The sequence below is a fragment of the Callorhinchus milii genome, unplaced genomic scaffold, assembly GCF_018977255.1.
Source record: "Callorhinchus milii isolate IMCB2004 unplaced genomic scaffold, IMCB_Cmil_1.0 Scaffold15, whole genome shotgun sequence".
NCBI classification, from domain to species: Eukaryota; Metazoa; Chordata; class Chondrichthyes; order Chimaeriformes; family Callorhinchidae; genus Callorhinchus; species Callorhinchus milii.
This window is the reverse complement of record NW_024704756.1, coordinates 2694150-2716189: the sequence shown is the minus strand read 5'-3', so window position 1 is coordinate 2716189 and position 22040 is coordinate 2694150. Positions and strand designations below refer to the sequence as shown.

Below are 22040 nucleotides of genomic sequence, written 5' to 3'. Positions count from 1 at the left end.
TGACAAATACAGTCACTGCACTTAACAGTAAAACTTTGCAAAGCAAAGGATTTGGGACATCTGCCTGACATAAAAAGCCCTGGACCAAAGGCAAGATTATAAGGTCTTAATTTACAAGAATGGGTTCCATAAACTTGGTCAGTATTCCCTCGAGTTTGGAAGTATGAAAGCTGATCTAATTGAGGTTTTTAAAATGATAACGGGATTCGATGGGGTAGATTCACAGAAACTATTTCCTCTGGTGGGGGAATCCAGAACAAGGGGGCATCATCTTAAAATTAGAGCTCGGCCATTTAGGAGTGAAATCAGGAGGCAGCTTTTCACGCAAAGGCTAGTGGACATCTAGAACTTTCTCCCCCAAAAGGCTGTGGATATTGGATCCATTCAACTTTTCAAGACTGAGGTGGATCGATACTTGTTAGGTCAGGATATCAAAGGATACGGGGCAAAGGCAGGTAAATGGAGTCGAGGTACAGATCAGCCATGATTTAATAGAATGAAGGAAGAGGCTTGAGGGGCTCAAGGAATCTACTCCTGTTCCTATTACCATGGATTAGTATCTCAACCAAGAGAAAGCAGCTCTGACAATGCAGCCCCACCCACCCACCACCCCAACACACACAGACCCTCCCAGCAGTACATTGGAGCACTGGGAGTTCAAAGACCCATTAGGATGGGAAAAATTGATTACATTTTCACAGAAAATAGGAACAGAGAACTTGGAGAAGTTAATCTGTTTCTCTCAACGGCTCAGTTGGTGCAGAACTGACGTACACACATCGGGAAGGGCCCAGGTTAAGTTCCTCTTGCTGCAGCACTGATGGTTTCAGCCCTGCAATAATTACTATTATTATTATTATTTTAGAATTGGGCTCAGTTCCCCAGGCTAGGGAAGAGAAACACCAACGATGGTTCCCATTCCTGATAACAATTTCAAAGGCTTGATTAGGCTCATCTCTGTTCCTCCCCTCGATAGGGGAACTTTATTTTATTGCAAAAAAGGTGTTATTAATACCAATAATAACATTGCTCTTCTCTTAGAGATAAGAATTTGTGCCAAATTGAAACCCACCGCATTAGTTATAATAATCCTTGCATTTGTTATAGCACCTTATCAAATCATCGAGATGTCTCAAAGCGCTTTATAGAATATACTATAAAGGGATATGATTGTGTATTTTATGGACTAACTCAGGAGCCAACTTGCACACAGCAATTTCCCACAAACAGCCAAGGAGTGAGCGACTAATTTTATTTGAGGGTTTGTTGGCCAAGACACCAGGAGAGGGAAACTCCCTTCTCTTTTTGAATAGCACCATGGAATCTTTAACATCCACCTGGACAGGCAGACAGGACCTCGGTTTAACGCCTCGTCCAAACGACAGCACCTCCAACATATAGTACTCCTGCTTAACCCGCTCCACTATAGGCGGGTGGGCTTTAAGCCACTTTGCAACCGATCCCTGGAATTCCATTCCCAGTCCACTCCAACTGGTTCCCTCCCTTTCCTCTTTCATCTTTCCCCTCCTCACCCACCTCAGCTTCCACCCTCAGCTCCAGTGCCCAGCCACAATTGTCAGAAGCTTTGGGACATCCTTCCGATGTGAAAGACATGATAAAACAAATTGCATTTCTATAGCGCCTTTCATTTCAGGAGGACATCCCAAGGCACTGAACAGTCAGGGGTTTGCACCCAAGCTGGGGGTTAGAGTCAAGAGGGGTGGAGGGCAGGGAGGGTGTTGTGGGAAAATTGACCAAAGGCACGGTCGAAGAGACAAACCTTTAAGGAGCCAAGGGATAATTTACAGTAATTGAAACAACATTAAATTGGATGGTTTTGTAAACAGCCATGATGTGAAAGACCCATTTTATCTGGAGGTTTTCTGGCCAGGACACTGGGACAATTTCCCTTCACTTTTTGAATAGTGCCAGGGGACTCTTCAGATTAATGTCTCACCCGAAGGACAGCAGGCTTCTGCCACAGTGGCGAGAGCACCACCGACTGAGCCAAGCTGACACCTGTTGCCGGGACTCTTTGCGGACTTTCCTGCCGTGCAACACTGCAGCAGTGGTGGAGAGAGAGGACGATCCCATTGTCCCAGAGTTTGAGTCGTGGATTTTTAATAACACACCGGCACAGTGCACAAAATGTATCAAAATGATCTTGCACAAGTTACTGAGAGCCTTTCAGAGAGGCGGAATGCCTGACAAGTTAACCCATGAATCAAAGTACAGAGACACACCTCTGGCACATACTGGAACTACAAAAGGAAGATAAAGACTTGTTAAAATAAATACACCTGTAACTTCCTCCTCTTAATCAGCACTCCTCCCTCTCTGCCTAGGTATAAATCACAAGCTTATTATCTCCCAAAGCTGTTCACTCGCTTGTTGAAGTCTTCGAACATGGGCAACTGGCTTATTAACCATGGGTTCTCGGCTCTCTTTATTGTAAGGATAATGAAGACTATTTTTTGCTGAGCATTTTCTCTTGATCTTGGAGCTGCTTTTTATTTCCCAAAGACAAAGTGATTGATAATGTTTATCCCTGCAGGTAGCCTGGCTTGGAATCAACATCTTCTTATTTGTTTATTACTACCTGGAGTACGAATACAGCCCAGAGTATTACTACACAAGAAAAATTATTGGGGTAAGCACTCTCTTTATTCATTGTTTCTGTGTCTTCGATCAGAACACGCTCAGAGTTTATGAGAAACTGTTCATGAGGACTTTACACAGGTTAGTGTGAAGTGCGAGTGGTGTGGAATCAGAGTCTCTTAGGGAGACAGAATGCTTCGTGTTTCACCTACACAAACACACTGGTTTAACCCTATAATAATAATGATCCTTCCCTTATCACATCTTTGAGATGTCTCAAAGCGCTTCACAGAATATACTGTAAAGTGTATAGTTTGTGGGCAAAACTCACCAGCCAATTGCCCACAGTCGTGGATTGAGTGACCAAATTTTTTTTTTAACGGAGTTATTACCCCCAGAAAAGCGATCCACCAATCGACTAACAACCAGGTTCTTACTTACTACTTGGTAAACAGAGGCATGTGGACTAAGGAAATTTGCCTAACGTGTAGCCCTGCACGGGACTAACTGTCGCGGATGATGTGTGTGTGGAAGGGGTAGAGACAACTGTGTTAGCTTTTGGAGGAGTTTTTTTTGACAGAAACAGATTGATTCGTTGCGTACCAGAACTAACTCACTTTTAAAAAACAGAAAAGCTCAGTGTTCCCTGGAGTACAATATATTTGAGATATATATTGGGATGCTGTAGATTACACGGGATCTATAGCAGGGAGAATGTACAGGATACACAGTGGTGGAGTAGGGTATATAGACAATATACATAGGTATGGGGAACAATAACAACAAAATTACATTTATAGAGCGCCTTTCACGTCGGGAGGACGTCCCAAGGCGCTGGATAGTCAGGTGTTGGGGCCCGAGCATGGGGGAGGGGTGATGTAGGGGTGAGGGAAAGCAGAGAGGTGGGAGGGCGACTGAAGGCATGATCGAAGAGGAGGCTCTTGAGACCGGTCTTGAAGGAGACAAGGGAGGAAGCGAGGCGAAGGGACTGCAGGATGGAGGACAGAACCTTGAAGGTTGAGGTGGGAGGAGAGGTGGTGGAGGAGGATTGAGTGGTCCACAATATCAAAGGGGGTGGAGAGGTCAAGGAGGATGAGGAGGCAAAGGAAGCCCTGGTCACACATGGTCAGGATGTCGTTTGTGACCTTGACCCGGGCAGCACGGAAACCCGATTGGAGGGGTTCATGGAGGGAGTGGGAGGAAAAGAAAGAGCGAAGCTGGGAGGCACGGCTCTCTCAAGGACCTTAGATAGAAAAGGGAGGTGAGAGATGGGCCGGTAGCTGGATAGCTGTGTTGAGTCAAGGGAAGGTTTCTTCAAGATGGGGGTGATAGTAGCTGTTTTGAAGGGGGTAGGAACAGTGTCAGATGACAGGGAGAGGTTGATGATGTTGGTGAATAGTGGGGCAAGGAGGTGGATTTAAGGAGAGGGATGGGGATGGGGTCCAGGGAGCAGCTGGTGAGCTTCATGGAGGGCTTGGTAGTGATGACAGAGGGGTGACAGGTTCAAAGGTGTGGAAGGAGGGATGGGTAGCGGTTGGAGTGTGTGGGTGGGGGGTGGTAGGGAGGGGTTGGAAGTTGGGAGGGCAGTGGCAGCTGAGCGGATTCCCTTGATTTTAGACTCGAGGAAGTCCAGCATTTCCTCGCAGTGAGAATTGGAGGAAAGAATCTTCAAGGTGTGTCGGGGAGGATGGAGGAGCCGGTTAGTGGTGGAGAACAGGAGCCTGGGGTTGCCCTTCACCTGGAGTAGAGGTAAACAAAGGGTAAAACAACAACAAATTTTGTATAGCGCCTATCACATTGGGAGGACGTCCCAAGGCGCTGGACAGTCAGGACTTGGCGGCTGGGATCAGGAGGTGTAGTGGGCGGGGAGGGTAAGGGTAGGAGGGTGACCAAAGGCACAGTTGAAAGGAGGGGCTTGACACCGACCTTAAAGAAACCGAGGCAAGGAGCGAGGCAAAGGGACTGTTGGTTGGGGTTCCAGGAGGTGGAGGCAGAGAGGCTGATGGCCCGATCGCAGCTACATTGGGAAACAGTGGAATGCAGAGGGTATTCACTGTGAACCAACTGTACAAACGAGGCAGCAGTGAAATGCCCAATTCATTCCAGATGTTACTCTGATGTGGATTCCTTGCAGGTATGAATTTCCGGGTATGCATTCTGTGTGTATGCCAGGAATTCCACTAATTTTCTTTATTTTTGTTTAAACACTTCCTTTAAAAATGTAAGCGGTTTGTCAGCCATCAGGGAGACACGAAGAGAGGGAGGTAACCCAGGTGAGGAGCAGTAGCGCACACCACCAGTGAGATGGTAAAGAGGGGGGAGCTGGAGAGATAAAGCAGAAGCAGTGGTCGCATGTCACTAAGAATGACTCACATTTATACAGCGTCATTCAGGCAGGGCAGCGTATCGCAGTGCTTAACAATAATAATAATCCTTGCATTTGGTTTCGGAGGGATTATGAGGTGGAGTCCTGTAGCTCAGTTGTTAGAGCACTCGCTTTGCAAGTGAAACATCTGGGTTCAATTCCAGGCAGAGGGCGAAACCTTGGGCAAGTTTCCTTACTCCACACAGAGCCTAATAATAATCCCTCCAAAAAAAATAAAAAATCAATAATAAATTGGTCATTTTCAATCTACGACTGTTTGTGGGACATTGCTGTGCGCAATTGGCTGCCGCGTTTGCCCACAAATATACAGTCAATTCACTTTACAGTGTGTTCTGTGAAGCGCTTTGGGACGTCCTCCCAACATGAAAAGCGCTATATCAAATGCAAGGATTATTATTATTATTAGGCTCTGTGTGGAGTAGGGAAACTTGCCCAAGGTTTCGCCCTCTGCCTGGAATTGAATTCAGATCTCTCGCTTGCAAAGCGAGTGCTCTAACCACTGAGCTACAGGACTCCACGATGACGGAGCCTGATGCCTGGCCGAGGGGAGGGAGGAAGTGTCATTAATCATGGTCGAAGCGGAAAGTCTTCACTCGTTACCTAAAAGAAGGGAAAGTGGGGGCAACGCGGAGGGATTCGGGCCGTAGTGGCTGAAAGCAAACATGAAATGAAGCTAACATGGGTCAAACACTTGAAACTTGCCCAGAGGCAGGACATGAGCTGTTTGGACAGCATTGAGGCCGCAGGACAGATTGGGATAAAGTCAGATACAGTGCAACAGTGTTGATTTCAGCACAGTGAACATGAAGCATGCATAACAACAACAACAACTTGGATTTATATAGCGCCCTCCACACTGGACGGCGTCTCAGAGCGCTTCACAGTAACGGTTCCCAGGGAGGGGGAGGAAGGTGACCAAAGGCGACGTCGAAAAGAAAGGTCTTCAGCAGAGACCTGAAAATAGGAAGAGAAGGGACGAGGCAAAGGGAGAGAGGAAGGCAGTTCCAGAACTTCGGGGCATAGTGGTTGAAGGCATGGCCGCCGATGGAGGAGAGGAGGACTCGGGGACAAGGAGCAGACCAGACCCAGTGGAACAAAGGCAACGGGCACAGTTTTGAGTAGAGGTCAGAGAGGTAGAGGGCTGCAGAGGAGTGGAGGATTTGAAGACAAGGGTGAGGATCTTGAAGTCGATCCTCTCTGGGATAGGCAGCCAATGCAGTCTGGCCAGGACTGGGGTAATCGGGGAGCGGAGTTTGGTGCGAGTGAGAATGCGGGCGGCAGAGTTTTGAATGATTTGGATTTTATGGATGGTAGTGGAGGGGAGGCTGACGAGGAGGGCTTTTGAGTAGTCCAGCCAAGAGGTGACAAAGGGATGGAGCAGGGTTTCAGCGACTTTCGGAGCGAGGTATTGGCAGAGACGGGCGATGTGTCGGTGGTAGTAGAAGGTGGTACTGGTGAGGGACCGGATGTGGGGGAGGAAGGATAATTGGGGGTCGAACCTTATGCCTAGGTTGCGTACGGTTTCGGAGAATTTTAGGGGGAGGTTGGGTAGGTGGAGCTGATGAGAGCTGTGAGATTTTTGATGTTGACGAGAGCCAAAGAGTATGGAAGTCTTGTCAATGTTCAGCTGAAGGAAATTTGCGCTCATCCAGTCCCTGAGGTCTGACAGGCAGCTGAGAGAACATCAGGGGACTGGGGGTCACAAAGGTGGTAGAAAAATAGAGTTGGGTGTCATCTGCATACATGTGGAAGTGTATCCCGTGTCTACGGATGACATCCCCAAGAGGGAGCATGTCGATCAGAAAGAGGAGGGGGCCAAGGATGGATCCTTGGGATACCCCACAGGTGACCGGGTGAGAGCAGGAGAAGAAGCCATTTGTTCAGATGTACTGCTGGCGGTTTGTGAGGTAGGAGTCGAACCAGGCGAGTGCGGTCCCACTGAGGTGGATGACGGAGGAAAGGCGGTGGAGGAGGATGGTGTGATCGACTGTGTCGAACGCGGCGGAGAGGTCCAGGAGGACAAGGAGGCAGAGGGAGCCCTGGTCACAGACAGAGAGGATGTCATTTGTGACTTTCACAAGCGCAGTCTCTGTACTGTGGGTGGAAACCGGACTGGAGGGGTTCGAAGAGGGAGTGGGAGGAGAGGTGTGCGCGAAGTTGGTTTGCAACAACGCGTTCTAGGACCGTTGCGAGGAAGGGCAGGTTTGAAATACGGTGGTAGTGGCTGGGGTTTGAGGGATCTAGGGAGGGTTTTTTGAGGAGGGGGTGATGACAGCAGTTTTGAGGGGGGCAGGGACTGATCCGGAGGAGAGGGATTGCTTGATGGCATCAGCCAGTAGTGGGCAGAGGAGGGGGAGCTGGGTGACCAGCAAATTGGTGGGGAGGGGGTCGAGGCAGCAGGTGGTGGGTTTCATAGAGTAATGGTGGGTGAGAGGGAGGAGAGAGAGATGTAGGATGGGGGTTGTGGTAGGAGCTGATCGGGAGAGTGAGGGGGAGGGAGAGGGGTTGGTGGTGGGTGACAAGAGGCAGGTGGATGAGGCTGCCCGGCGGATGTTGTGAATTTTAGATGAAAAGAAATCCATGACCTCCTCGCACTTGGCATTGGATATGAAGACTGAGGAGGCCTGAGGGGGCGCACGGAGGAGGTAATGGGTGGTGGAAAAAAGGGTTTTAGGATTGTTTTTCAACTAAATAGGATAATAAGAGATTGTCATTGGGGTCTATTTCATGTTATGCCTTAATGGGATTCTTCAAAGGAATCACAATAAAATTCCAGTGTAACTGCAGGAGCTCTGTTGTAGAGGTCGATTGTGTCGGGATGGAGTTCCTGTAGGTCAGTGTGATGTACTTCTGGTTTCCTGTTGTCTCCTATTTGCATGACTCTGGATGCTTATTAAGGAAATCACGGCAGCCGCAGGTTCTGACGAAGGGTCGTGGATTCAAAAGGTTGACTCACTTTCCTTTCTCCATAGATGCTGCCTGACCGGCTGAGTGTTCCCAGCGACTTCTGCTTTTGCTTTGTGATATTATGATCCGCACAGTAATCATTTGACTCATAGGAAAGATGAGAAGCTGAGATCAGCGTGCCCTCCGAGAATGTTGTGATGGGCGTAGTAACCAATGTGTTCCTCTATCTCACACCGATGACTTCTCAATTATGTCATTCGTTCCTTTCTTAACCTTCGATCATGCTTCAGGGATCACCACAAAGTGTGCCAACAGCACCCCAGAATCTCAACTGAACGAACAGCAAAGGATATAATTGTGAACCCTGCCCTGTATTATTGGGTGTGACTCCCTTGCAGGGTATATAACCATACAGTGTGACTCCCTGTGCAGCTTATATAACAATACAGTGTGACTCCCTGTGCAGGTTATATAACAATACCCTGTGTTGAGGGGGCGAGATGTTGGGCAAGTTGCCTTACTCCACATGCCTCTGTTTACCCAGCAGTAAGTAGGAATCCAGTTGTTAGTCGATTGGCAGATCACTTTCCTGGGGTAATAAGCCACCAATTTTTTTTTGCAAAATAATTTGGTCACTCTATCCACGACTGTTTGTAGGTCACTGATGTGCGCAATTGGCTGCCGTATTTTGCCCACAAAATACACTGTCAATCCACTTTACAATATATTCTGTGAAGTGCTTTGAGGCGTCTCAATTGTGTGATAAGGTTCTAAGAATTATTATTATTATTATAATACCCAGTGCTACTGAATGTAACTATGTGTATGTTATATTATAATAACCTGATTTACTGGATATAAATGTCTCCGTGTGTGACAACACAGTCTTACTGGTTATAAAATTCCTTTAATGATATGAGTCAATGATACCCATATGCTCTGCAAGTGGACAATAATTATAATATCTGAACTACATACACTCCTAGCAATAACTGAAATTCTCATTGCTAAATGCAGTACGTTGTGGTGTTGTTGGCCTGTGTGATGAACGATGTGCTCTGACCTCCTCTCTGTGTGTTTACAGTCAGCCCTGGCCTGGGCTAGAGCCCCCGCGGCCTGCCTCAACTTCAACTGTATGTTGATCCTGCTGCCAGTCTGCCGTAACCTGCTCTCCTTCCTCCGAGGGTCCTGCTCGGTAAGAACAATCCCTTTATTTCACTCCTTCACTTTGTTCCTCATTTGTTCCCTTTCCTTTTGCCCATTGTCTTCTCCCTCTCTCCCTCCCTTCACTCCTTCCCTCTCTCCCTCTCTGTCTCCTTTCCTGTGTCTGTGCTTATTCGTCCTCTCTCAGCATCCGAGCTGGGGGTTGGAGTCGAGAGGGGTGGAGAGTGGGGGGGGTGGAGGATGATTGTAGGCGTAGTTGTAAGGAAGGACTTGAGTCGGTCCTTGAAGGAAGGAAAAAAACAAGCTAGTTCTTAAATGACAGCACTGAATTATCTAAAAGCCAACCTGCAGAGGAGGGAGCTTCAATATGGCTCACAGGCACAGGCCATAAGAACTTAGAGGTTGTGGGGATGAAATATTATCTTGCTGCCAAAGCCAGATTGGTGACCTGTGGTGACCCAGATTGTCTTGGTTGCTGTTTGATCAGATTAAACCCTTTCTGAGTCCAAGGGCAGTCAGACCAGAAGGATTGGAATTCCAGTCTGTGCAGTTAACCGATCACACCAAAGGAGACAGGTGCAGCTATAATTGGTTTCAACGTTCCTAGAGTTAGGGAGGGGAAAATTAGCCGCGCTTCCAGTCCTCATCACTATACAGACACACAATCTCCTGATCACTATATAAACACACAATCTCTCACAAAATTTATTTCACCCACAAAACATACAGTATATTCTGTGAAGCGCTTTGAGACATCTCGACAATGTGATAAAGGCTCTATCAAATGCAAGGATTATTATATCAGTCAATCCCAAGCATAGCTGTCTTGCCAAAGAAGAAGACACATAGAACCTGGACTCTTTCCAAAGTCACCAGGAAGCATGACTGACGGAATGCGCTTTGATGCCTTTTTACTGTGAAAAGAAATGGGAAACATCACTCAGCACAGCAAGGAACATAGTAATTGTTAGAATTTACACTTTTTGTATAATGTTAGAATCACAATAGATGTTGCAAACGGGTTAACTTTTAAGTTAAGTGTGGGGACAACTGGACTGGCAGTCATGGGATAGGACACATCTGTTTTTCTCTGTTTTTGAAAGAATAACAGACAGGGGCAGGGGGTCACCTCTTATCAGTAAATGACAACAAGCCCACAGAGGTAACGGTCCAAGGACAACACAGGATCTCGACTGAGCAATAAGTCGCTAGATTTTGACAGGGCCAACCGACAGAAGGCAACCCTCAAGGATAGCAATTAATAAGCGAGTTGCTTAAACTAGAGGGCCTTGGTACCATCTCGGGATACTGATAAGAAATAACCAGTCACTTAAAAGGAATTACCAATGATCCCACACCACAAAATAATGAGCACCAGATACAGCCCTAAACTGATCAATCCTCTATCTTAGACAATTAGATCAGATAACAGGGGTCTTAAGGACAATGTGTATGTGGGCTGAGGCACGTACACCCCATGAGGTGGTCACGTGAACCCAGCATGATTTCGACCGGCTGATCTAATGTCCGCACCATGATTGGATGAACATTGGTATAAGAGTTCCGTTAACTTTGTGTACGGTGCCGTCCCGGGTGGTGGAGACATGGATAAGGTAGATGGGGCCATCTCGGGTCGCGGAGACAAGGATACAGGAGATGGGGCCGTCCCGGGTCGCAGAGACAAGGGTACGGGAGATGGGGCCATCCCGGGCTGCGGAGACAAGGGTACGGAGATGGAAGACTGAGATCTGGAAACACTAAGACTGAGGATATCAGATGGAAGATTGAAAGCTGTCAGCAAGAAGACTGAAATCATGAAGAATCAAGCGTGTGTGCTGGAAAGACACAGTGTTGAACTCTTGAACTCGAGATATCTATAGTGGTGTTATTCTGTTGATTGTAAGATCTGTTGATTGTACGGCCTTTGGTCTGACCCATCGGGATATTGGGGAATAACGAACGAATAATAATAAAACAGTCTGATATCTGGTTAAAGGAATTAGCGTTATTTCCTTACAGATTTGGCTGATTTTATTTTCTAACATAATGAGGGCAAAAGGGGGTGGGAGGAATGATAAGTAGGACAAGGAAGGAAAACTCAGGAAAGTGATCACTCTTGCCTCCGGGTCAGAAGGTTGTGGGTTCAAGCCCCACGTTGGAAATTAGAACTCATAGTCTAGGTTGACCCTCCAATGCACTCCAATGAAAAGGGAGTTTTTTCCAGTGTCCTGGCCAACAATCCCCAAAATCTGGGTTGGAAGCTACAAACTGGTCCCTTTGCCATTGCAGTGACACTGTCTGCTTTGCTCGGGACGTTGACCAAGGTCTTGACTTCCTGCTCTGTGTTAGTGTTGCAGATGCGGTCTGAGGACACAGCTGGACAAGAACATTAGCTTCCACAAGTTGGTAGCTTATATGATCGCTCTGCACACAGGTAAGTTTCCCAGGGATACACTCTCATACTACAGTGTGGGTTGGGGCTGCAGTTGTTTCTCACACAGGAGTACACATCTACACACAATATACACACACACACACACACCTAAACACACACACACATCCAAACAGACACATACATATACACACACATCTACACAGGAACATACAAAAATGCACTTACACAGATTCACAAATGCACACCTTCAAAGCCATTCCACCCACTGAACCCTCATCATGTATAGGCATGTCTGAGATGGATGTTTCTCCACTTCATTTAATATTTTTAATGTTCTGGATGAAAACTTCATAAAGCATTCTCACTGATTCCCAAACATAAACCCTGGCTTTTTTCCCCTTCCACCATTCTATCATCAATGAAAGACCATAAATCGTGCAAAGTATCTTTACCTATGACTAGAGTTTATCTGGTTCTGTAGATGCGTTAGTTAATGAGCTTCCATTTATGCAGTTGAGCTCGTGTCAACCTGGAGTCCCGTAGTGTAGTGGTTAAAGCACTTGCCTTGCAAGAGAGAGGACCCGGGTTTGATTCCCAGTGGGTCAGGGCGAAACCTGAGGCAAGCTTCCTTACACCACACGCCTGTTTCCCTAGCAGTAAGTAGGAACCCGGCTGTTAGTTGATTGGCGGATCACTTTCTGCGGGTAATAATCCTTAAAAAAAAGTGGTTATTCAATCCATGACTGTTTGTGGGACACTGCTGTGCATAATTGCCTGCTGTGTTTCGCCTACAAAATACAGTCAATCCATTTTACAATATATTCTGTGATGCGCTTTGAAACATCTCAACGATGTGATAAGGCTCAGTATCAAATGCAAGGATTATTATTAGTACTATTATTCAGCCCGTCTCCACGAGGGGATATTTTAACCTCAGGAGGGAGAGAGAGAGGTCTGATTTCTGGTCTCACTTGTCCTGTCTAAAGTTCTGTTGCCTTGTTCCTGCAGCAATTCACATTGTGGCACATTTGCTCAACTTCGAATGGTTTAACGACAGCCAACAGTCAACACAGAAGACCCTGGACGCTGTGCTCTCAGACATCGGGAGCAACAATGGCACTTGGCTGAATCCTATTCGATCGGATGACACGGTAAGAATCTCTTTATTCTGAGGACACTTTGGTCAGTATTTATTAAACTCAACAGAAATCAAAAACCTGGATCTTGCATGTTCACAGAGTAATATAATAAAGCTTAGTAACGGGACATCGGTTTAAAGTCTCCCAACAGGGGCTTGAGCCCCCAAACCCTCTGACTTGGAGGCGAGAGCGCTACCGATTGAGCCAGGCTGACACCCTAAGCATATCGTCTGTAAATGCCACCACTGGCACTGAGTGGCAGATTCAACTGATTAAATGAGACAAGGAAACGCCAGGAGAATGGAACATTTGCACGAATACTAAATGTCAGCAGAATAGGCAGCATTTCTGTGTTTGATCCACACCCATGAAACCCCCATGAAACATTGTGAACTGTGTCCTGAATAGGATAGGATTTCAATAGTGAAGACAACATCAATAAGGGAATGTTAAAGTGCACCCTGCCCATTCCACACCTTACCAGTAACATCATTAAAAATAGTTTCCGCAGGAATTGAGAGAATTCATTTAAAAACTGCAGAATAGATTATTATCAGTCCGCTTACAGCCAGTTAGTGGCATATACCAATAACTGATGGAAGACACAGCCTGAGGGAAATGAGCTCAACAGGGGGCTGGATTAACACCAATAGTTTAGGGCATTTTGAGGATTGCCTCACTCAACTATGTGTGTCGTTTATTCAACCAGCTTCCTCACCTTCGAGAAGGTAGGACATTGATACTCACCATTCAAACCTATTATAAAAAATATTCTGGGCAAGTAGAATTTAATAAATATAAAGATCATCACAGTTACAGACCTTGCCTAATCATGTTGTCAAGACGTCTCAAAGCTCTTCACGGCATTTTACTGAGAGGTAAACTGACTGTGGATTTGTAGGTGAATCCAGCAGTCAATCTGTGGGATTGTTGGCCAGGACACCGGGAGAGAGAAACTCCCTTCTCTTTTCAAATGGTGCCATGGGATCTTTAACATCCACCTGAACAGGTAAATGAGACCTTGCTTTAACGTCTCATCCAAAGGACAGCACCTCCAACAATGAAACACACCCCCAACACTGCATTGGAGTATTCGCTTCGACTGTGAGCTCCTGTTGTGGTGTTTCTGTGAGAGTACAACTGACTGAGCCAGGCTAGCACCTACCTGACAATAGTGTCTATTAGACTATATTAGAGCCCTGATGATTAGATCTCCACTTTTAAAGGGGATGCCATTGGTGAGACGCTGAGTGAATCCTCACGCTCAGCTCCTGTTAACTTTGCAAGCCAAAGCTCTAATGGGTATGATGGTCCCAGCTGGACAAGCAGTGGGAAAGCTTGCCAGACAGTGCTATCAATGGCAAGCTATGTGGTTTTATCTGGTTAGACTCCAGCAGTTACCCCTACACACACTCTGGAGTCCCCAAGCCTTAGCTCTTGCCAACCTGTGCCTAGTACTTTCCGGAGTTAGGTAAGCAGGATGTGTCCCTCCAGGGAGAGAGGGCGCATTCCATACCAACAATCTGTCTCTGGGATTTCCATGTGTAGGTGGGATGCATGAAATTCGCAGTTTGGTTTGGATACTCTTAAGCACGGTGATGGGTTTCCGCGTATGTCAGACACCCGGCTGACCCCATCCCACTCCCCAAAAAGGTGCCCTTTAAACTGCCGGTGTCTATCTGGTGAAATGTCAAATATCAGGAGTGTTTTGTGAAGTGTTAATTAGTAACTGATTGTTTCTCCTCACAGACACCGACCTACGTAGCCTTCACCACGGTAGCGGGGCTGTCTGGTGTTGTAATCACCCTCGCACTCATCCTGATAATCACCTCCTCCACCGACACAATCCGTAGGTCCTACTTTGAGGTCTTCTGGTTCACCCACCATCTTTTCGTCATATTCTTTGCCGGACTTGTCATCCATGGGATCGGGTACGTATAAGAGGCCGAGGTTCCCCCAAACCAAGATTACCAACTATTTTATATAAACCCTAAAAAAAAAGTCCCACAAGCAACAACAACAGCAACAACAGATTGCATTTATATAGCGTCCTTCACATATTATGGCGAGACTTAACAATGGTGTAGATTGATGCCGAGCTGGGGAGAAAGCGAGGGTGATTTTAGGCACGGTTAAAATAGCAGCCTGAGTTGCCTGATTGTTTCTCCTCACAGACACCGACCTACGTATCTATATATCCTATCTATATAGATACTAATAATCCTTGCATTTGATATAGCGCCTTATCACGTCTTCGAGACGTTCTCAAAGGGCTTCACAGAATATACTGTAAAGTGAATTGACTGGATATTTTGTGGGAGAAACGCGGCAGCCAATTGCGTCTCTTCACCGACCCTTTAAATGAACTCACACATTCATCTCTTTTACTTACAGGCGAATTGTCAGACACCAGACTGATGAAAGCATGGAAAGGCACAAGTACACACACTGTCAGAATTTAACCGAGGAGTGGGGGGAGATCAATGAGTGTCCGATACCTGTATTTGAGGGGGGTGACCCAATGGTGAGAAACTAACATTTATTGACTGGTCTATTAACATATACACTTTCCCCTTCTGAAGTCTCTCCACCTTCCCCTAGCTCCTACCATTGGGCTCGATAGCTGAATGAAGCTGGTGTTAAGGGCTTCACTGTTGGGCACCCAGACTCGGTCTCTCGGGGAAATTCCCTTCTCACTTCCCAATTTTGGGGGCTGAGGGAACATTGGCTGCATTTTACCTCCTGCTTCGCCACACTGTGGTAGGGAGGAGGTCAGAAACTTGAGCAATGATTTCCATCACCGTTCCCATGGTGTAGAGCATTCCACCTCTGTTCATGCCAATGCGCTGAATAACACGGCCAGTGCGAAGCATGTGAAAGTAACTGAGACCGTGTGACACGCAGGAATCAAACCCGGATCCTCTCGCTTGCGAGGCAAGTGCTCTAACCATTACGTTACGGGACTCTATAATAAATGTTCTCTACTTTCCTTTGTTCTCAGACCTGGAAGTGGGTGCTCGGGCCGATGATACTCTATGTGTTTGAAAGATCAATCAGATTGTACCGTTCCTGCCAGAGGGTTGTCATCACTAAGGTAAAGAGATCACAATGTTGTGGAAATGCAGCCAGACACCACACGAGCGGGTATTCATAGTCAGCCTGGCTTCGTGCCTGAACTCACAACAACTCGTAAAATAACAAAATATCACGGCTTTCCATCACAAAGGAACACTGAGTTTTTGTGAATGGGTCTTTGTTGTATCCAAGTTTTTGTGTGTCGTGTGCTCTGGAATCCAACCAAGTGTAGTCACAGAGCCTTGATCCAACTCTTGAAAGCAATAGGTTTATTTACAATCAATGGGCTCAGTGTCAGTGCTGCGAATGCTGCCAGCTTTCATTACATGTTAAACACTGGTCAGTTAAAGCAGGAGGTTATATAAATATATATAACACTTGCATTCGATAAGACCCATTCATTCCAGTGGAACACAAAAGGTTCTGGACAAAATACAAGGAATTGGGATGACAGTGAGTTAACTCCAGAGGAGGAGTTAGTCATAAGACAGCCCAGATCAGACTCTTTCTGTAACCACAACAACTTGTATTTATATAGCGCCCTTCACGCAGTGTAGCACCCCCGAGCTCTGTACTGCCATTTCTATGACTCTGTATTGGTGGGACAGTGTGAGAGCTTTATTCTGTAATTAACCTGTGCTGTGGCTGACCTGACACAGCTGGATAGGTCAGTTGAGAAATAGATTTCCTCTGCAACTATCCAGCATTGTAGCTGAATCTGGGGAGCTGTATAGGACAATTTAGAGGTAGCTTTACCATGTATCTAACACTGACCTGGGGGTGCTGGACGGAGAGTGTAGAAGGAGCTTTGCTGTGTATCTGATCTTGTGCTGTAGTTGAGCTGGGAGGGTGTAGCGCGGATTGGATTGTTGGCAGCTGGTGTGTGTTGTCTCAATGTGACCTTTCTCCTCCTCCCTCATCCAGGTTGTGGTTCATCCATCCAAGGTGCTGGAGCTGCAGCTGCAGAAGAAGGGGTTTACAATGGAGGTGGGACAGTACATCTTCATCAACTGCCCATCCATCTCGCGGCTAGAGTGGCACCCCTTTACTCTGACCTCAGCCCCAGAGGAGGACTGCTTCAGTGTGCACATCCGATCAGCTGGCGACTGGACAGACGCCCTGTTCGAGGCCTTCGGCGACGGCAAGACTCAGAGAGTTAAACACAAGGAGCCCAAGTGAGTCAGAGTGAAAACGAGGCAAATTCCCTCACCTGTCCCGTAGTCTAGTGGTTAGCGTGCTCGCCTCACAAGCGAGAGGACCTGGGTTTGATTCCCAGGCAGGGCAAAACCTTAGGCAAGTTTCCTTACTCCACACACCTCTGTTCACCTCGCAGTAAGTAGGAATCTGGTTAGGTTGCATTCTGGACACTGACCAATGAATGGTTCTCTTCGGTTCCTCCCAGGATCCTTGTGGACGGTCCCTTTGGTACGGCCAGTGAGGATGTTTTCCAGTACGAGGTCAGTGTCCTGGTCGGAGCCGGGATCGGAGTGACTCCCTTCGCATCCATCCTCAAATCCATCTGGTACAAGTACCAGCATTCCGACCCTGGGCTGCTCACAAAGAAGGTTAGTGCTTTACGCTTTGTTGAGGCTGTTACTGCTGCCTGGCTCCTCTCACTCTGCCCGGCTCAACTTCACTCTCAGCAGCGAATGTACTATCTCAACGAACTTGTGGAGGGTGGGGAATTGGGGAATTGGGAGTCAGAGCACAACTCTTTCAGGTGTGGTTATATCCCTGACGCTTCCTTCACTCCCACCCAATGGAGCCATGCAAAACCACGGAGCATTGCCATTCAAACCAAGGAAGTTCTGAATGTTCTGTCTCGCCCCTTCCTTGACTCTTTCGGGGCCCGTCTCATGGCTTTCCTCTTTGATCATGCTTTCGGCCACCCTCATCTCACCCCCAACCCTCCACCCTTCTTGATTCCAACCCCCAGCTCGGGTGCAAATCCTTAACTGACCAGAGCTTTGGGACGTCCTGACGTGAAAGGTGCTGTATAAATGTAACACTGTTGTTGCTTAGGTAGAATGTAATGCTTCCCCTGTGTGTCTCTCTAATAGATTTACTTGTATTGGATCTGTCGGGAGACGCAGGCATTTGAGTGGTTTGCTGACCTGCTGAGATCGCTGGAGAACAACATGGAGGAACTGGGCAAACAAGACTTTTTGAGTTATAAGCTGTACCTAACCGGCTGGGACAGTAACCAGGTAACTAGTCAACACTAACCAGACAATTAGTCCAGACACTAACCACTGAGCTACAGGTTCGATTCCCGGCAGGGGGCGAAAACTTGGGCAAGTTTTCTTACTCCACACTCCTGATAATAATCCCTCAAGAAAATAAATAATTTGATCACTCAATCCATGACTGTTTGTGGGACATTGCTGTGCGCAATTGGCTGCCATGTTTCGCCCACAAATATACAGTCAATTCACTTTACAGTATATCCTGTGAAGCGTTTTGAGAAGTCTAGAAGACATGAAAAACACTATACCAAATGCTAGGATTATTACTACTATTATTATAATAACCGTGTACCACATCCAAAAACACACATAGTTAAAACTAACCAGACAGTAACTAGGTAGATACCATGTTTGAGCACACACCAAGTTAATACTCTCCAGAAACCATGTCCAAGCAAATCCACTCCAGTGATGGCTAGTTGTTTCGGTAGATGTCCGCATTGAGGTGTTTATTGTGTGTCAGCCTGGCTCAGTGGTAGCACTCTCACTTCTGAGTCAGAAGGTTGTAGGTTCAAGCCCCACATCAGCACTTGGAATCATATAGTCGAAGCTGATACTCCAATGCAGTGCTGGGGTGCCATCCTTTGATGAGACATTAAACTAAGGCCCTGTCTGCCTGTTCAGGTGGATATTAAAGATCTCTTGGCACTATTCGAAAAGAGAAGGGAGTTGCTCTGCCCTGGGGTCCTGGCCAACAATCCCCAAAATGAAATTGACCACTCACTCCATGGCTGGTATTTTTTTCCCCGCAAAATGTTCAGTCACTCCATTTTACAGTATATTCTCTAAAGCTCTTTGAGCCGTCCCAATGAACTGATACGGTGCCATACCAATTAATAATAATAATAATCCCTGAATTTGTTATCATGTAGTTGAACCGTCTCAAAGCGCTTCACAGGATATACTGTAAAATGGAGTGACTGTGTATTTTGTGGGCGAAACGTAGCAGCAAGTTGCGCACAGCAGTGTTCCACAAACATGCAAAAAAATGCAGGGATTGTTATTATTATTGACGTGGATTCTCTGTTCTCACAGGCTGCACATATCAAGGTACACTTTGACAAAGAGACAGATGTAGTGACTGGCCTCAAACAGAAGACCCACTATGGCAGGCCCAACTGGGACATCGAGTTTCAGACAATCGCACAGAACCATCCCAAGTAAGATACCAGAGAGGACTGAAAGCAAGCCACGTGACCCCATGCAAACCCTGTTGTCTTCCCAGTGCAGCTTCATGCTGTTGAGTAAATGAGTTCAGTGTACTGGCCTCAATGAAGTACTTTCCTGAACAAAATCTCAGATGATTCCCTGTCGCAGAACAGATTGATTTCAAGATCCTCACAATCATCTACAAATCGCTTTTTTACCCTGGCACCTCCCGACCTCTCCAACCTGCTCACACCCACTCCTAGACAATTATTTGGGGAGGACAATTTTGCAAGGCTATGGGGAAGGAGCGGGGAGTGGGACTGAATTAGCTCTTTTCAATGAGCTAGTACAGACACGATGGGCCGAATGTTCTCCTTCTGTGCTGTACAATTCTATGATTCCTCTACGTTCCCTATTCACTCCACAGGCTCAGGCCTTCTGCATGTCCCTCGTCCCCTCTGCTCCTCCATCGGCGGTCGTGCTTTCAGCCCCTATACCCCAAACCTCTGGAACTCCCTGCCTTAATCCTCATCCCTCTTTGCACCTGAAAAGTTTCCTCTGCGACTGTGCCTATGGTCACCTCCGCTTTCTCCCCGTTCTCAGAGTCAAACGGTGCCATTGTTCAGCTCTCTGAGCCGCCACCCCATGTGAAGGGCCTTATATTTAAATGAAAGCTGTTGTTCAAATTGAAACCTTATGAATTTGTACTTTTGCAGGTCGAAAATTGCAGTCTTCCTGTGTGGGCCAAAACCGCTGGCCAAAGCCTTAGAACAATGTTCCGGCAAGTACTCCGAGGTCAACCCACTGGGAGTCCACTTCCACTTCCACAAGGAGAACTTCTAGCCGACAAGATGAATGTGGAGAAAGCAGGATACAGCGCAGTGCTGTGCGAAGGAGGAAAACTAGTGAATCTCAGGAACTTCCCTGCTGGGATTCAGATTCTACTCAATGGCCAAGATGACTGCCATATTTTGCAGGTCAACGTTGGGACAGTCTCATGCTGAAGCATGCGCATTGAAGTTTGACGCACAGCAGAGCCCCTGACCATTGCGCTCACACTGCACATATATTTTTTCTCTAAGGTTAACTGAAGTTTATTTTAAAAGTGTTTTTTTTATTTGTAATTTATTTTCTTACCAAATCTTGCGGGGCGGGGGAGAAGTGTTTGGATTGTCATGTTGCTAATGTTGTTGTCTTGGCCTGGTAGGAGATGTGAGTCTAGCTCTGTAGGTAGTACCTCTGCCTTCCCTGGTACAGTGTAACCGGCACAAAAATCCTCCTTGGTGGGGTTTGGTAAGCAGGGAGCTGAACTGACTCCAAGGTGACACGCTTGGTAATGAAATGTCAGAATCAAGCCAGCCACCTGGGACGGTCTCTAGTCCGGTTCCGGAGCGAGGCAGGTCCGCAGTATTCCAGGGCACTGCTGATGACGGCACAGCCTAGCCTGGCTCATCGGCAGGACTTGGAACGGTAGGCCAGTCATTGGGGGCAGGGAATCCTCCCACTCAGCTCCCGTTAACCCTGCAAGCCAAAGCCCTGAAGAGTAGGGTGGTCCTAGCTGGACAATAACAATGATAATAATAATCCTTGTATTTGCTATAGCGCTTTTTCACGTCTTCTCGACGTCACAAAACGCTTCACAGAATATGCTGTAAAGTGAATTGACTGTATATTTGTGGGCGAAACACGGCAGCCAATTGCGCACAGCAGCGTCCCACAAACAGCCGTGGATTGAAAATGACCAATTTATTATCGTTTTGTTTTGGAGGGTTATTATTAGGCGTGTGGAGTAAGGAAACAGCTGGAAACAGGCTGATCGCACACCTTGGAATATCATTAATAGGCACATGATTTTTATTGAGTTTCCCATCATGTTGAGAAGAATCTTAAAAGCAATATTATTTTAATGTCATGAATATTTGCCCAAGAAATACATGCAGTCACGTACCAACTTACAGTGTACATTTTGAAGTGTTTTACAATGTGATAAGGTGCCTTATCAACTACAAATATTATTATCATTATTTTATTGTTACGATTTGATTTTGTGAATTGCTCGTCAAGCAGAACTATTTCGGGGGTGATCAGATCAGTACCTTAAGATACTCAAGGAGTGACTAACTAACATAGCAGCTGAGAAGCAGTTCATTGTTTAACAAGGAAATGTTAATTGGGGAGGGACCAAAACAAATATCTCCCTTCCCATCTTATTTTCCTGAGTCCAAACACATTACATAGGCTGTGAAGAGTCACAAACGCATCTACGCAGTAAGCCCCTTTCTCAAGCCTGGCTGCCTCCAACCTACTTAAATAATAAATCATAACCCCTTCAAATAAAATCATAATAATTTGGCCACTCAACCTCCGACTGTTTGTGGGTCACTACTGTGCGCAATTGGCTGCCGTGTTTCACCAACAAAATATAGTCAATTCCCTTTACAGTATATCCTGTGAAGCACTTTGAGATGTCTCAATGTCATGATAAGGTGCTATATCAAATCTATATTACAAATGTATATCAAATATTACAATAATAATAAAGGGATACTTTTCCTTGTATCTTCATAGATGGCACTATGCAATTTGTCCTCGGCAACCTCAATAAGAAATCTAATTGTCCAGAATCTCTTAAATTGAGACCATTTTTGTTGAGGTATACTGTATGTACATTTTTTTCCAGACGCTTCAAATTGTTTATGAATGTCTTTTTCTCTTCCATTGATGTTCGAAAATTGAAACGTGCAATGCATAATTTGACCCACTTTGGGGGGGAAATGATCTGTGTCGAATATTTAAATATCATTTCTAAATTCATAAATATCATTTGAAACATTATTGAAATATATTGTAGAAACTTATTTTGTACATTGTAATCGTCAATTTGTCCAATTTGCTGTTGCAATCAGACACTACAGCCCCAGTCCTCTGGATTCTCCCAAACCTAGTCACTTCACTCTCCCACCTTCAAAACCCTCTTGAAA

General features: G+C 46.3%; 1 protein-coding gene across 1 annotated transcript; it reads left to right on the top strand.

Moving 5' to 3' along the window:
* Positions 1-2375: 2375 nt before the first annotated feature.
* LOC103177228 (NADPH oxidase 1) lies at positions 2376-20373 on the top strand. Its single transcript, XM_007891306.2, has 13 exons — positions 2376-2451; positions 2555-2650; positions 8976-9086; positions 11405-11489; positions 12459-12601; positions 14339-14520; positions 14984-15113; positions 15591-15683; positions 16589-16839; positions 17067-17229; positions 17725-17871; positions 18946-19070; positions 19776-20373. The coding sequence occupies exons 1-13, from the start codon at positions 2407-2409 to the stop codon at positions 19900-19902; spliced, it is 1698 nt and encodes a 565-aa protein (XP_007889497.1). The 5' UTR covers positions 2376-2406; the 3' UTR covers positions 19903-20373.
* Positions 20374-22040: the final 1667 nt, after the last annotated feature.

Bases quoted from the DNA above. Each gene is read 5' to 3' on its own strand.
- LOC103177228 (XM_007891306.2), top strand. From the start codon at position 2,407: ATGGGCAACTGGCTTATTAACCATGGGTTCTCGGCTCTCTTTATT. The intron at 16,840-17,066 runs GTGAGTCAGAGT...GGTTCCTCCCAG, and splicing joins GTTAAACACAAGGAGCCCAA to GATCCTTGTGGACGGTCCCT. The intron at 19,071-19,775 runs GTAAGATACCAG...GTACTTTTGCAG, and splicing joins ATCGCACAGAACCATCCCAA to GTCGAAAATTGCAGTCTTCC.